The 16,303-nt window shown below is 56.4% G+C and overlaps 4 protein-coding genes across 4 annotated transcripts; all 4 read left to right on the forward strand.

Annotated features, from left to right (window-relative positions):
• Positions 1–329: 329 nt before the first annotated feature.
• On the forward strand, positions 330–4,829 carry LPMP_342150 (hypothetical protein; the record flags this gene model as incomplete). The annotated part of the gene is made up of 1 exon (XM_010704339.1): positions 330–4,829. One exon carries the CDS (start codon positions 330–332, stop codon positions 4,827–4,829), a length of 4,500 nt encoding a protein of 1,499 aa, XP_010702641.1.
• Positions 4,830–5,905: 1,076 nt separating this feature from the next.
• LPMP_342160 (hypothetical protein) lies at positions 5,906–7,123 on the forward strand (the record flags this gene model as incomplete). The annotated part of the gene is made up of 1 exon (XM_010704340.1): positions 5,906–7,123. One exon carries the CDS (start codon positions 5,906–5,908, stop codon positions 7,121–7,123), a length of 1,218 nt encoding a protein of 405 aa, XP_010702642.1.
• A 1,088-nt stretch (positions 7,124–8,211) lies between these two features.
• LPMP_342170 (hypothetical protein) lies at positions 8,212–8,907 on the forward strand (the record flags this gene model as incomplete). Its single annotated transcript, XM_010704341.1, has 1 exon — positions 8,212–8,907. One exon carries the CDS (start codon positions 8,212–8,214, stop codon positions 8,905–8,907), a length of 696 nt encoding a protein of 231 aa, XP_010702643.1.
• Positions 8,908–11,781: 2,874 nt separating this feature from the next.
• Positions 11,782–15,180, forward strand: LPMP_342180 (protein kinase, putative; the record flags this gene model as incomplete). Its single annotated transcript, XM_010704342.1, has 1 exon — positions 11,782–15,180. The coding sequence occupies one exon, from the start codon at positions 11,782–11,784 to the stop codon at positions 15,178–15,180; it is 3,399 nt and encodes a 1,132-aa protein (XP_010702644.1).
• Positions 15,181–16,303: the final 1,123 nt, after the last annotated feature.

The raw sequence follows: 16,303 nt of genomic DNA on the forward strand, positions 1-16,303 counted from the left end.
TGATGGTACACTCGGTCTTCCGTCGTTTTACACGATCATCCCTCTTGCGTTACCCCTCTCTGACTTTGCTCGCCTCCGCTAGTGCACGACTGCTCACTGCTTCCCTCACATTGGCGTCGAGCCTCGTGTACGCGTCACTGCTGCGCTACACCAACAACAAAGAAGCAAAGGGACAGCACCTCTGACCACCACCTCCGGCTTGCGTATGCGTGGAGAGAGCAGAAAAGGGAAGGAGGAAGTCAACCCACAAGCCCCCCTCCCCCTCCTCCTTACTATCGAAGATGTCCGCGCCGCCGACGTGCGCGGATGAAGGCATACGTCCGGTGTGTATGCTGGTCTTTGCAGCAGCTGCGGATGTTACTGCGCTGCGTCGCGCTGTCGCCGCTCTTGCAGGGCCGGCCACATCGATGAACTACGCTGATGCGCTTCCCAGAGAAGAGAGTGGGGATGCTGAGCGGACAAGTGTCACTGTTGGTGCCGCTCGAGGCGCATTCAAGCACGACACGTGGATTTTCGCTTCTGCTTCAGATTCATGCAGCTTGCTGTCTGAAATGCCAGACTCGCTGAGGCATCTCTCGCCCGCACGGTATCAGATGGCTTCGGTCGAGCTGCGGCAATGGAAACATTTGCTGAGTCACAGGCACGTGTCTCAACAGCATACAAGGGCCTCATGCACCATCGGTCATGCAACTCGTGACAATCGAGTCAACAACACGACTGTCAGGGCACGCACAAGTACGGCGGCTACAGGCAATGTAGACAATTTGCTTTTCTGTCAGCAGCGCGTCGACACTGTCTCCAGCGCCGAGTGCACTGGGCACTTATCCCTTCTGTGGGCCCGCGTTCCACACACCACTTCAGATGCGGAGTTTGCCGATTTCGGTGCCATGCGCTCTCCGGCCTGCGCTGCACCTGATGGCGTCGCAGACAGCTCTTTTCCATCAAGACATCACCTGCTGTGTGTCGACGTTGGCGGCATGTACTTGCCGATTTCATGGGAACATCCCGTGGCAGAGCGCACACAAAATGCACCGCCGCAGCCCGCAGAGTCGGCCGCCACGAAGGCAGCGTGTGCCTCGAGGAGGCCGAATGCGGTGCGCATTGTACGTGGCCATGCCCAACCAAAACAGACGTCATTCTCCGACGCACACCGTAGCAGTGCCAGAGGCATGACAGACGAGAGGGAAGCTGAGGTGTCTCAGAGTCTATGGCGCGTGTTGCAGGATCGCTTTACGGTTGCAACGCGTAGTTGTCCGTTCAGGCCGGAGGCCTGCGCCACAGCGAGTCCGCTGACACTCACGGAGGTATGGGTGGTACCTCTGCTGACCGCGGACAACGACAATGATGAGCCCCTGAACAGTGCAACTCTAGCCATTTCCGCCGTTCCGAAGCTTGTAGACGAAAAGTATCAACACAACTCCGCTGATTTCGTCGCTGTTAATGGCGACGGCGTGCGATCCTTTCGTCTAGCGCGCCATCCCCCCACCCACGTGCTTCGCATCGCTGGAGATGATGACGCCCGTTTAACCAACCCGTTATCTTTTGCCACGTGCCAGGCTTCAGTGCTTGGGTCGCGCAAGAGGCACCGTGACAAGACGACGGGGGGAGGAGATGGGGCAGACGAGAGACAGTGGTTGACTACACACGTCACACATCCGTTACAGGACGCTGTCTTTCTGCGTGCTTGCAGCTGCAACTGCGGCAGCACCGACGCTGCGCCACAGGAGCTACCTGCTGTGCGACTTCGGATACTAGAGCGCAGCTTCCTGCTTCGCAGCTGTTACTTCTCCGAGTGGTGCTGCGCCGCTGACTTTGACATCACGGGTAGCTTTCTCAGTCCATATCTGGGCAAGCGGACAAGGAGTACAACGTCGCACCACGCCTTCTACAGTGCACTGCGGCGGTGCGTACTGGCCGAAGACGCACTTGTGCAGCACATGGTGGAAAAGGAGGCGGCAAAGCTGGTCGCGTCATGTGAATCACCCTCTGGCGCTGACGTCTCGAGTACCTCCGGAGTAGCCGCGCCACAACAGAGCACCACCGAAGAGGGGCTCTTCAAGGATAGCACCCTTGAGGGGGGCAGCGCGGGCGACACTGGCGCTCATGGGAGTGAGCGGGTGTGGTCAGTAGAGGAGCTGTGGAATCTGTGGGTTCGACTGGAGTGGATACCTCCATTGACGTGGCAGCGTGTGCGTGTGCGTCTGCAGTTCTCTGAAGGCCTTGGGCCGGGAAAGGTACGCCGGTGCTGTATTCGGGAGCTGTCACCGCGCGCTCTTCTGGGATTCCTGTCACGGGTGGCAACAGCAGTGAATGTGGCGTACATTGAAGCGAAGCAGCTACGGCAAATTGATGATTCTCGAGCTAATTGTGTGACTTCGGACGCCGAGGGCGATGACGATGCCGTCGGCGCAGACCTCGGCGGGGTGATGGACGTGAGTCTTGCGGACAGTCGCCAGAGGAACATACCGTTTTCTTTGGCTGCTCGACGTGAGTCTTTGGTGCAGGTGCGGCGACTACTTGAGTTTCGGGCAGCTCTACCGGTGGCCGCTGAACTTGTGACCCGGCAGCTGTCGGTGGGGCCATCCGATGTTGGCATTGCGGCTCCTTGCATCCCCACTGTTGACCCGCACCCTATCACTGCCTTCCGTGACGTTGCTGTGGGTTCTCCTGCTCTCAGCGCCGCCGCACGTGACCTCGCAGCGGATATTGCCGCCACGACGGTGCTTTCTGCCTCGCACCCCGCAGCATCCCCGGCAAGCAGTGCTGCTGATGTCGCGACGTTTGCAATGGCGTGGCTTCGCGGTGTGCTCGAGTCCCCTGCTCTGCTCCTCCCTCCGCTCGGTGTGTCTGGCGAGATGGATGAGAGAGACGGTGCCGAGGGCTCGTCGTGCGGTGCTCGCATCCATTTTTCCAGCAGGAGCGCGGTAGACAAGGAGACGGCGACGCTAACTGCACTGCTCGCGCGCCGATCGCCATTTCAGCCGGAGAAATCGCTCCAGGATGGGCTGGAAGTTTCCATGACTTCATATCCTCTGCCGATCCTGCCACCGTCCTCTCTGTCAGCCGCAGAGATGTACTGCGAGGCTGCCGATGTGGCAGAGCTGCGCTGGTCTTCCCCACAACCCACCGCCACCACAGATTATCACGCCGCTTTCTCAGCCGCTGCTTCGAAAACTCCTGCGCCAGGGGCGCCGAGTTCGGCATTTTGGACTGCGTCCTGTTGCGCCGTCGCGTGTGAGGAAGTGGCACGGCTGGCACGCACGAAGACGGCGGCCGAGATCGACAATGTGTTCCGCACATCGCATCAGCAACTCAGCGCCACAAACCCATTGGCTGCTTTTCTCTACACGCGCTGCGTTAGATATCTCCAGGAGCAAGGCGTCCTGACCGTTATGTCACCATCGGGAGAGGGGTGCGGCGAGAGGGACTTGAGCGATCCTGGAAGAGACGATGAGCGCGTATCACGTGATAGTTGTGCGGCGCCACAGTCTGCAGCGGCAGCGTCCTGCTCTTTATTCCACTCTCCCATGCCGCAGCAGGGAGGCTGCGGCCAGGGTGGAGCGGCTGGCGTGTCTTTGCCCGAGAATGGTGACTGCCTTGAGGACGAAAGTGGGCCGTCAGGGGAGGGCGATGCAGTGAACACCCTACTGGCGGAGACTGTAGTGCGCGTCGTTCAGCAGAACAAGTTGGTAGTGCGACGCATACTAGCTCTTATTCAGTCCTACAGTTGCGTCCTCACTGAAGCAACAGCAGAGGTCAACAGCGGTGTGCCATTTGTCTCCAGCACGCACAGGGCAGCGGCGACTGAGAGCACTGACCGTCAGCCAAAAGACGCCGTTGCGCAGGACTTATGGCACTGCCTTGTACCGGAGAGAAATGCTGCCATGCGTGTGAATGGCGCGGTGGGTCAGCCATCATCGTGTGCCAAAGCGACGGCGCAACGCCTTCTGCAGGCATTTTGGACGAATGTCGCCGCGACGGCCCGCCTGCACCTGTGCAACCAGCTGGATGCCTCGTCAGGTAGTGAGGTGGACTCAACCAGCGATTCGGAGGAGGAGGAGGAGGAGTCGGCAGGGGGATCACCACTGCCCACAAGGCGTGGAGGGGCGGTCTGTTTGCCAGCGGAAGCGGCAGCATCAACATATTCAGAGGTGCAGCACGGTTTTATTGCCAAACAAAGTGGTGCCAAGTCTAAGGTGACTAAGTCGAGCATATCGTTGCCTTCGTCTCGAGAACAGGCGCATACTTCTCCTGCTTTTCCCTTGCTTTCCCCTACGTTGCTGTCCCGTCAGCTTCCCTCGCCGATCCCTGCCACACACTCCTGTGGAGTGTCGATCCAGGCGGTTCGTGGGCTGGATGGGGCAAAGGCGATGGCCCTCTATGTTCAACACATTCTGCGGTGCTTCAACTCCACCGGTCATCAGCAAAGTCAAACCCAACTTGGAAGCTGCCCTTTGCCCAGTTGCGCAACGGAGGCGCCTTGGAGAGCACCACCCACCATGGGGGACACGGCAGCATCGCACGACAACCCTTGGCAGTCCAACTACTGGCTTCACCATGCGCTCTTTCTTCTGAGCTACGGACTCGCATGCCCCCCTGATCAGTCGGCGGTGTCCACTGGTGCAGCTACCACCCCGGCGGACGCCTGTTCAAAGGGATGCCACTTTGTGTGCTCCTGCTCAGGCGATGACCAATTCGCACTACCGCCGCCGCCGGCACTCGCGGCGTTTCGCACCTTACGTTTCGGGAAGCTGACGCTTGATGCGTGGATTGGCGCGGCACTGGAGGTGTACCTACAGAGGTGGGAGCTGAGTATACAGGCCCAGTGAGCCGTGCAACGGAGTGTTCTATGTCTTTCGCCTTCCTCTGAGGTGTGCTGTTAAAGAAAAAGACCTCATACATCCAGACGAGGAGCTATCAGCCCCCTTTTTTTTTTGCTTTCTCTTTTACCGTTTCCTCACTGCTGTTGATCTGCTACACAGCTGCACCCCTACTTGGTGCACTGCTTTCTATGTTTAGAGGATCATGGTGTGCGCGAAAGACAGCTTGCAACACACCAACATACCGTCGACTGAGTCAAATTTGTACATCGCAGCAAAGCATTCATGCTCAAACGACAGATCGACGGATGGCAATAAAGAGCCTCCGACATGCCAGTGGGTGCCGAACGGAGTAGCGGCTAACTTCAGATCTGTTTTTCTTTCCTGTTGCGTTTGCGCTTCTTTGGACTCGCCAACCATGCGCGCCAAGGCATCTTTCCCGTCGACTGTCCATGGAGAGCCAGCCGCGTCGCCCAATTTCATCTTCTGTCGACTGGGTCACTGTATTGTCTGCGCCGCCGCCTCCCACACAAGGTCATGTCGTGCCTCGATGTGCCCACCTGTGTCTCTGTCGATAGCAGATGCGCACTTGCATGCATACGGAGCTTCATCATTCGTCACTATCGTTGCCATTTTCCTACTCTCTACGATTTTCTTCCGCCTTTTCTCGCTGCTCTCACTCTGTGGATGGACCGATCATCTTCTCCTTCCACCGTCTTTGCTCAACGCCATCTTTTATAAAGGTTCACAGTAGAGCTTCCAGGGGCGAAAAGAGAAGGACGAAGAGGGCAGTGCTGCTTCTATTATACTTTCTCCGTCATCCCATGCGTTGTGTAGCTCGAGGTTTTGGCGCACTAGTGTGCCACAGCTGCAGTAGCGCCGACCAGAGGCAACTTCGAGCTGGTCGAAGTACCTCATCGTCGGCGCTTTCTCTTACGACGAATCTGTGCAGCAGCACACCACCACCACTACAGTTCTCTGCTGCTTCTTCGTCTGCCTCGTTCACCGGTGAGAGCGAGTGTAGCGCCGGTGACGAGGGTAGGTCAAACCTAGTGACTGCGGGGCATTCGAGCCACCCCCCATCGATGTCGTTCATGTCACCCATGCGTGCCACTGAAGGCTTCCCAGGACAGACTGTCGAGTCCCCCGGCTACTCCGATGGGGACGCGTTCGGCCACAACGACCCTCTCACGGCTGTCGAGCACACACTGGAGAGAGAGAGGAAGGCCTCCGGATCCGATGCTTCTAGCTGTTTCGGGACACCGACAGCAGAAATTACTGCATCACCGGAGTCCGTCACCTCCGCTGACTGCCTTTCCATCACAGCACGTGATACCGACTTGGGGAAGGCGATGGACGTCGTGGTAAGTGGCCGCAACCGTCGACGCAACCGCCGCAAGCGCACTGCCGACGCTATCCTCGGTGACGTTCTGCACGACGCGCTCCTTCTGCGTGACATGGGCGAGAAGCCGACAGCCGACTTTGTGTATAAGCGAACGCGGGAGCGCATGTACGAGGCGGAGTATGGTCACAAACCCCCAAGTGCAAAGGAGAACGCAGCGAAGTTCATTCCTTTCCCACCTGATTTTCACCTGCACCGTCTGCTGCCGCTCTTTGGGGAGAGCGGCAACGATGCTGTCGAGTCTGCTCCGATGGACTCAGCCTCTGGCGCGACTCGGCCGGTCACTTCTGCGCCGGTGTACACCAAGAACTTTATGAACGCCTACGTGCTCATGGCACCGGATCCATGGCCGGAGCGAGCCGTGACGCCGGACAACCCTGTGTGGACCCGCCGCGACGTGGTTGCAGACAAGGAAAAGACGGGCGGGCGAGGGCTTAGGGAGTGGGAGGAGCGCATGTACGGCCCGCGCCCCGGCTACGACATTCAGGGCGAGCTCCTCGATGCCATGGATGAGCTGGGGCACTGGGAGGTGCAGCTGATTCACTTCCTGCGCGTGGTGCCGCTGAGTCAGCGACGCAGTCTACCATTCCTTCACGAATGGTATCGTCTTCTGGTGCACCGCGTGATTCGTGCCGAGCGCCGCTATATTCGCATCCGTGACGCTGCTCTGGCAAATACCAAAGTCTCCACAGCACTCTTCAATCGCACGGAACAACCTATCGATGCCGTTCGGAGCTACTATGCGGAGGCACACCGATCCTTGGCCAGCGCCAACTACGACCCGCTGCGCATGAAGAAGTCTGCCCTCGCACCGCTCATGCGCATGACGGACGAGGAATTTGCCGAGTGGCAAGAGGTGCAGCGACAGCGTCGGAACTCGCTTGCGGCGGAGCTCGCCTAGTGTCTTCGGGGAGAGTGGGACAAAGGAAAGACTATGAGGAGGGAGGAGGGCAGCAGTTGCGAAAAGCTGCCTGCGGCAAGCGTTATGCTCCTCTACCCCTCTCCGCTTCTCGGACACGCGCTTTGTGGCAATGAACATGAAGCGAGTGTGCATCCATAGGAGGTGGGGTGCTCCTTCTCTCTCAATTGTTGCAAGCGTTGTGCGTTCGTGTTGAGGCGCCTAAAGAGCGAGCTGTTTTTTTTTCTGTCCAACAGCAAGTTGGAACCCAGTGAAGGAGTCCAGCAGCGATGATCTCGCTATGGTGCATCAGAGAGGCAAAGGCTTCTTCACATCTCTGAAGTCGTAACTGAAGTGAAGGGACCATCTTTGATGTCCTCTTCTCATTAGGTATCTCATGTCCCTCCCCTCGAGTTGGGCGTGTGTGTGTCTGTGTGTGTGTGTGTGCAGCACCCTGCTGCCTTGTAGCACAACGCATTGCGCTGCACCCTATCCGCAAACGAGCGAGACTAAAGTGTGAGTAAGCCTCCGGAGCATCCTTTGTTCGCGTCTTTTGTACGCCTCCTCTCCGTCGTTTTGCCACCGCGCGTGTGGGTATTTTTCGCGGCAACTGCGCTCTATTGCTCCCAGTAGATCGGACACCCCCTATCTCAATTTCTTTTTCTTCTGCCGCCGTCGTTGTTGTTGTTGCCTCTTCCCACAGCCCACATCTTTTCTCTGGTGTCCAGCTGCCCGCAGTGAAGTTCACACGGACATATTTTATACTCACACTCAGAGTATAGGCAGTGTGCAACTTGCGCAGGGCCCCCCCCAAAAAAAAACGAAGCGCAGCTCGCCCACGCTTTCGGCGCACCCTCCTTTCGCAAGCTTATGCCTTTTCAGCCTCTGTGAACTTCAATCATCTTTCGTTTCTCTCGCTTAACCGTACCGATTAAAGACTACAGCTCGTTCTCTTCGGGTCGCTGTGTCAGAAGGGGGGAAAAAGGGGCCTTCTCTTTTCGTTCTTCCTTGTTAATCCTGAGGCCGTCTCTTCACCTTCATGAATGGGGCTTTTTTGCAGGCCTAGGCCAGCAGTGGCGGCATCGACTGGCATGTCGTTGGTGACTGTCATGTGGTGCTCGTGCGCTAAGTATACAACATTGACATCTCGACTAAGCTGCACCGCTACTGCTGCTTCTGCAAAGGCTGCGGCTGCGGCGAAGAGAGGGACACTTCGAGCACACTCTCCTCAGCGTTGTGTCTGTGTTGGCACAGGAGGGTCGTCGTTAGCGCTATTTCGCCCCACCCGTGTCGCCAGGATGCTCCCGCAGCTGGCACGCTTACTGATTGCTGGTAGTGTCGCGCTGCTGCAAGTGTTTGCCGTTGCGTACCAGCGGGAGAGTCGGAAACTGCGTCAGGAAGAGCAGGCGCGTGGTGCGGTAGGGGCAGCGCAGGATTCAACAGGGATGGGGAGCCCTCGTGTGATGTCTGCAATTGAGGCGATGCAACTGCTCGGGCTTGATCGTGACTTTCCTGACTTGTACATCAGCGTGCAACGGGCGGAGGCCAGCTCGGCGTCGACATCAGTGTCGCTTCCACTAGCGCCTGGTAAGGCACATAGGGCCGCACGGCAAAACTTCGAGCGCATGTTTACCCTTGCCATCAAGGAAGAGAACATGTTCTTGGCCGGCAAGCTGAGCGCTGCCTACCGCATTTGCGTCGACCCAAGGTGGGATCAAACGACGTCGGGTGAAGAGGACGCGAGTGACAAATCCCAACACACTATCGATGACGAGGGCAAGCTCTAGTGCGCGAGGGGCGCTCCTTCTTGGAGGCCGGAGTCCATGTGGAGGGGGGAGGGAGGGGAGGGGAGGGGACGTCTTGTTTCCAGGTAAATGTGTGCGTGTACAGTGCCACCTCTTTAGCTCTTGCTGTTTGCTGTCGTGTCGATGCCGACGTATATGTGTGCGGTTTCCCTAGTACTCTGTGCGATTGCACAGCCGCCTACTCCCCCTGTGTGTTGCGTGTATTTGATGCTGTTCTTTTTGGGTAGAGCCGTTTCCTTTTCCACTCTTCTACCTCTCAAGGGGTCGCCAGATCTCGGTGTTTTATTCACAGCTGTTCCGCCTGTTGTTTCTGCCTCTCCTCCTCACGTGTCGAGGGACATTCTTGTGCAAGCAAGTGCATGAACTGGGATCGCCCCTTTACTCGCATACACTCTGATCGAGGAAAAGAGGACGCTGAAAAACTGAGGGAGTGCAGTAGCTGTGTGTCAACGTGCTTCTCCGGAGACTTCACCAAGCAGTCTTCGCAGGCACTGAGTACTCTCTTCTCCCCCCTCTCTCCACACACACTGCGTCTCTCTCACTCGCGAACTTGCGCGCGTTTGCTGTGACTTGGCCTTCTCTCTCTCAGTCTACCATCACAGAAGTGGTGTCTCAGCTGCTTTGCAATACTCTCGTTCTTCCCTTTCCTTCACACCTTTTAAAAAACTCATTTGCTTTTTTCCTTTGTCTCTCTGTCTCTCTCCCCATTCCCTACATGAGCAGTAATCTGGGGAGCACACACACCCACCCACACAAACCCTATGTATAGTTCTTGGGGTCAGTTGTACTGTACTGCTAAAGCGCAGCAACATATTTTCACCCCTTTTGTCGCCTCAACTGTTTAATTCTTCTTCCTGGGTAATACAGACGCTTCAACCTATTACGTCGGCGACTACCCCCTCACCTCCCTCTACCACCGTTTCTCTCTTCCTTTTATTGGCGCTTGGTGCTTCTTCCTGAGAAAAGCAAAAAAGGGCACAGAGCCCTTTCTGTTTCTCTCACGTAACCAAAGACCGTTGGCGGACTGACGAGGCCGCTTGCATTGGCGAGCGAGCGAGAGAGAGCCAGGTGTGCGTCAAACGTATCGAGGGCACCCAAGCAAACACTTCTACATCCATAACTTTGGTGGGAGAGAGCAGCAAAACGGTATTTGCTGATTTTGTGTCCTAGTACGGCGCGGTTCCTTCTTTTTTTAAATTTCTTTCTTGCGTGGCGTGCTCACCTTCACCCCTTCCCGTGACATCTGATCGCTTTGCCTATTCTTTTTCTCACCCTTCCCCCCTCTGTTTCGCCTGCGTGGTGCTCAAGACGAGAGAGGGGAGGGGGGCAGACCACGTCTTCATTCCTCCCTTTCCTTCTCTTTTAGCGCGCAGTTTTCCTTCACACCACCACCGCCGCGCTACCCTCTTGTAGCCTACGACGCCTCACTTTCACACATACACACGCACCCGTCAACGCGTACCTCCCCCCCTCAAGCGACGACGGAGGTGGCCACAGCGATTTCCCTCCCTCCGCCTATCTCTCTTTCCATTTTTTTGGCCTTGGGAGGTGTTTTTGTTGCCATATCTATCAATCTATCTGTATATATATATCTATAGATACATATATCTATCTGTATATATATCTATCTGTATATCTATGTACATCTGTATATGTTTTCGGCACCGTTCCTTTCTCTTTCCTCCTTCTTAGCGCTCAAGGAGAGTGCACTGGAAACAGAGAGGAGGGGCAACGTGCCGCCGCTACGTCTTCCCCGTTGTAGTACTCCTCTCCTTGTTTGAGGGAGGGTGTTTTTTTTGCTGGGGTGAGCTTGTGTGTGTGTGTGTGTGTGTGTGTGTGTTCGTGCGTGGCTTCTGTGCTCGTCCTCTTCTTTCCCCTTCATACTTATTGTGTTGTGCTTTTTTTTTTTCATTGCTCTTTTTTCGTAAGCCGTTTTCTCTCCCGTGTGTGCGTGTGTTTGATCTTCTGATTGCCTTTGCACTTCTACTCGACTAACGTTTCCTCTTTCGCCCATTCCTCTCTTTTCACCCCCCTCCATCAGCCTACATCGTTGCCCTCCTTTGTGCCTGTGTGCTCATCTTCCCCACCGTTGGATAACGTCGCGAGAGCCAAAAAGAAAGAGACGCTCTCGCGTTACGCACACGTAATTATAGAGCGAAAGAGGTACTGCAGAGAAGGGCCCAAACACGCTTGCTCTCCGTTGAAGGCTGTTGTGGTGAGGTGGCGCATCTCCTTTCGGCTTTTCTTGCATTTTTCTTTGTTGTTGTTGTTGTCGTTGCGTGACCGAGTCCGAGTGCAAGCCCAGAGGACAGGTTTTTTTTTTTTTTAGCCGGCTTTTGGGCTTTATCACGGGGGCCAACGTGCGCTTTATTTACTCGTTACTTCCCTGTCACATCCTCTCTTTCTGCTGTGGCGGAGCAGTAAAAAAAAAAACGCACTGCTTTGCTGCGTCGCGCGAGCAGACGCAAGGGCAAGGGGGTAAGGCTAGAGCTACCGAAGCGAGGGTGGTGGTGGTGGTAGAGACGAATACACGCCGCGGGGGATCACTGAAGAGCTGCGCATTTTTTGGGGTGTGTGTCTCTGCTTCAGCTCGGGGCGTCGTACCATTTGGGACGGCGCCTTTCTTTTCGCCCCTTTCATAGCCTGACCCTCGCCCTCTTTTGGTCGCTCCCTTCTCCCCTGGCTTCTCACGAGTCGATCAACGCTCATCCGTGCGCTCAGGGCTGTGAAAGCGAAAGAACGCTTCTAGGCGGTATTGCGCTTCTTCTGTATTTTTTTTTCTCGTTCTACTTTTGTTTCCCCTTTCCCTTTGAAACTCAACTCGCCCTGACCGTGTGCTTCTTCTTCCGCAGTCGAATGAGCAAGACACGAGGCAAGGTGGACGATCATGTCAAGTCGGCTTCGCCGGCCATAACGAAGGCTGCCACTTCATTCCCCAATGCCGCTGACACGACAGTCGCCGCCTCCAAAATGTCAGACTCAAGCAGAGATGGGCACAACCCCCTCATCGATGACCTCTTCAACGATCTGGGCCAGAACTTTTCCATTGATGACTTCTGTGGTATCGGCTACTTACATGGAAAGAGCATCAGCAATAATGATAGCTTTGCGAGCTTCGATCCAGAGCTGCGGCGTGCCAGCGAGGAATCTGAGACGAGCTCGCGTAGCAGCCCCCGCACGCGTCAGTTCAAGGCAGCTGCGGAGATTATCTGTCAGGTTAGTCAGCACTTCGTACACGCCATGCGGATGCACGAACTTGATACGTTCTTCTGCCCGGCTAGTGGTGAGAATACCGCGGACGCGTTGCGGCGCCAGCTGCGCACCAAGAATCAACAGGAGGTGGAGACGGTGGTAGTGACGTTAGTGGAGCTGCTCGAGACAGTGCGCAAGGAAGGAAGTCATGTAGCGCCGCTCGCCGGCGCGCTCTCGGAGCTCGATGGTATTGGGCGAAGTCGTGCCTTCTCCACTAGTATGATCTCAGGAATGAGCACGGCCAGCCTCATGCGGCCACCAGTGTATGAGACGAATCAGCTTGACATGGCGTACGATCAGCAAGGAAACCGCATGATCAACTGCTACAGGGTAATCGCAAATCTGGGACGCGGCGCGTACGGCAAAGTGAAACTTGGAATCGACACCAACACAGACCAGATGGTAGCCATCAAAATGATCGACAAGAAGTTCCTCAAGAAGAAGATCGGTGGCCTAGGCGCCAACAACCAGGAGGCGGCACTGAAGCGCGAAATTGCCATCATGAAGAAAGTACGCCATCGGAACTGCGTCTCTCTCTACGAGGTGATTGACGACCCGGACTCGCACATGCTCTACCTAATCATGGAGTATGTGCCAAACGGGCCTGTGGTCCGGCTGAAACCGCACAAACTTGGGAGCACTGCCCTGAAGTCGATCGAGGCTGGCATTCCGCTGAGCGGCGAGGCCTGCAACAAAGTTCTGATGCGGTGCGCGGTACGGCAATCGGCTACTGGCGGGTCCGAGCCTCTCACTGATGCGGAGATTGCCAGTAATCCAACTGTTTTCTTCTGCAAGCCACTAAGCCAGCACATCTGTGCGCTGTACTTGCGCCAACTCGTGAGTGGGCTGCGGTATATGCACAAGCGAAACCTCGTCCATCACGACATCAAGCCGGACAACATCTTGCTCGGCACTGACCATCAGGTTTTTCTCACTGACTTTGGTGTCAGCGAGATTCTCTCTACCCGGCAGGAGATGAAGGATGCAGTGGAGAGTAACCATAACAGCAAAAGTGACGACGGCAGTAGCGACTACTCCTCCAGATCTCTCGGTAGTGATTCGACCGGCGGGGATCGAAAGGGGGACGGGGGTGGTAGTAAACCTCGCTTGGGTGGTGGCACGCTTCTCTTCACCGCGCCGGAGCTGTTTGACGGCTCCGTGAATCAGCACTCGCTGGATCCTCACCTCACCGATGTCTGGGCGCTCGGGGCCACCCTTTACTGCATGCTGGTCGGTATGCCCCCGTTTTTTGGCAACTCGTACGCCGAGGTGCGTACAAACGTTCTGACGCAGGCGTACCCGTGGTGCGGCAAGACAATGTACGAGACGCTGCTGGCAACGGAGTGGAGGGTCGTGCTGAATGGGTTGCTGGCCAAGGACCCCACCAAGCGCTGGTCTCTGACGCAACTCAAGTCCTTCCTGGACCAGGAGAGCTTCCAGGATACCATGCGGCAGAGCGCGTTTCACGAGGCGTCGTTGGGGACTCGTTCCTCGACCTGTCTGGACGGTGACACGTTCCTCTCTTCCTCCACAGCGCAGCGCACCACTGGCTTGGTGATGCCGTTGTCGGATGCGACGCCGGTGGTGGCACCCAGGCCATCGCCTGAGTGTCTCCCGATGGCGAACGGCTCCAACATCCCCTTCCCTCCTCATGTGGTGCCTTCTTCTGCTCGCGTTTCTGCCCTGCCGGTGGAGCCCGGCGGCGCTTCTCACAGCTTCTTGCGCGACTTCAGTGTATCGGAGCAGGAGGTGCGGGACGCCACGCGAACGGTGAAGGTTGAGGTGCGGCGGCAGTCAATCGTCCTCTCGGCGCCCGCGCGTGCTATTGTGTGCAGCTACGTCAAATCCATTCGTGCAGGTATGCAGGGCCGGAGCTCCATTCAACTGAGCTGCTCGTCCCCTTTCGGTAGCATCGCGTACGTCGGATCCCCTTCCTCTGTGAAGATGCATGCCGGCGCCAACAAGATCAGCAAGATGAGCACCTCCAGCGGTGAAACGGAGCATGTGACTCAAGCCCCCAGCGTCGCTGCTGAGGTGAGGTTCCGTCACAGCAGTGAAGCCGGTCCTATAAGTGCTACTTCTCTTTTTTATCCGCCGCAGAGGAGCTCTCGGATATCGGCGGGGACGACTCGCACGGGGAAGCAGTCGGAAGGTGGCGGTGGCGGTCGCGCGCTCGCAGGCGGCAGCGCGGAAGGCTGTGTCATGGGCCGATCCGCACAGCCACTGGATGCCGCCTTCTCTATAGTGAACTTGCAAAGTAACGCGGCTGAGTACTCTCCCACTTTGAGCAGGATGTCATCGAGCGCCTCGTCGCGGCATTCCTTTTTGGCACAGCGCGCACCTGGTGGGCATCACGCGGGTAGGGAAGCCAACAACGAAAACGGCACCCTGACGAGAAACTCGGCAACTCCAAGCGGGGATACGCGAGTGCTGGGGAGCGGGACGGCCGACACAGCTAGTTGGTTTAACGCCAAGGTGCCATCGACGGTAGCGCAAACGATGCTACCCGAGAGCGTGACGCCTTCCCTTATTGATGAGGGGGATGACCGACAAGGGGTAGACGACGATGGCGACAGCAGCCGATTTTCGAAATTCCCGGGCTGCAAGAAAACACCGTGTGGCACCTTTCTCAGTGACGACCGCGGCTTTGACCAGGTGACATTGACGCCCGGGTCACGCTCAGCGGCGCCGCCACTGCTCAACTCTGTTCTCTACAGCGCCACTAGCGGTGTGGGAGATAGCGACTCAGGTGGGTACCGCAGTACATCTCCTAACCCGAACACTGTCAGCACGCCTGGCGCTCTTTTGGCTATGCCCTCAGAAAAGTCTGCCTTCGCGACGCGGTCGCCAGGTTGGTTGGGCCTGCGAGAGAACAGATACCCTATACAGCCACTGCAGCACCGCCTCTCTGAGGGTAAACTTGTAGTTCCCACCTTGACTGCCTTCGAGGAGGTACTGACTGTTGCGCGTTCGGAGCGGCGCGCCACTGTTAATCGCAAATGAGAGTTACAAGGGTGTGGGAGGAGGAGGAGGGTGGGGGGGGGCGCGGTGAGGGGGTGAGAATTGATGGAGGGAAAGCCGATTAAAAAGTCTAAAAAGGAAGTCGAGGTGGTCTCGTCACAGATCAGAATTGCCGGAGGGCTGAAGGCAGATGTGTTTGATGTAGCACACGAGAGTGCAGCCATGTCACCTTCATCGCGTGGGTGAGGGTACGTGTCTTGTGTTTTCAATGTGGTGGGTGAGGTACGCATGTCGGGTAGACATGCCATTTCCTCTGTTTCTCTATGTGTTACCTTTCGTTTGGTGCGCACCTGCCCTCGCCACGGCAAGGCTCCAGCTGCATGAAGAGCGGCTCGATGTCTGGCGGAATGCCTTCGCGTGTTCCAACATGCCACTGTCTCCTGATGATTTTTGCTCTTGCGCGCCTCTGAGTTTGCCCCCCTCCTTCCCCTCCTCTCTACCCCCCGTACTGTGCCTCCCTCTCTCCCTTCCTCGTGTATTGCGAGACTCCTGACAAGTCGTTAGTGTATCACCTTCTGCTCTGTCCCCCTCCTTCAACACGTCGACGATGCTACCTCGAAGGGCACAAGTGTTTCCTCCTCTCTTCTCAAACTGCCACTTTTTTGGTCCCTCTGACTGGAAGGCTCGCTATATTGTGTGTTTCCCCCCGTTTAGTTACTCAGTTAGGTGGCGGGGCACTCGTTTTTAGAGGTTCTTCTTTTCATTGTCGTTCGCTTCCTTTTTGCGTGTCTCTTTCTCAAATTCTTTTCCTTTCGGTCGATTTCTGCTGGGTTGTGGGTTGGCCTCTGGGAAGGTTGTCAGTGCAAAGGCTCTGCATCGATGCATACATGCGCTTATGCACGTAGTACACCTTCACTCACGCCACCCCCATCCACCGGAAAATGAAGACAATGTGACGTTTTTTTTTCCTTTCTTTTTGTAGGTTTGTCTCCCCCCTTTTTGGTTGTTCTCTCGTTCCCTTCAGCTCTCTTTTCATTTCATTTTATTTTTGCCGATTCGCGCTTTCGCTGGTTTCTCCATTGCTCCTTCGTACTCCTCTCCCCCTAAGTTCTTCTTCCCCCATTACCGGTATATGTACAGTAGTCTTCGATTCGAAATCACTGGA

This window comes from Leishmania panamensis (genome assembly GCF_000755165.1).
Source record: "Leishmania panamensis strain MHOM/PA/94/PSC-1 chromosome 34 sequence".
In the NCBI taxonomy this organism is placed as follows: Eukaryota; Euglenozoa; class Kinetoplastea; order Trypanosomatida; family Trypanosomatidae; genus Leishmania; species Leishmania panamensis.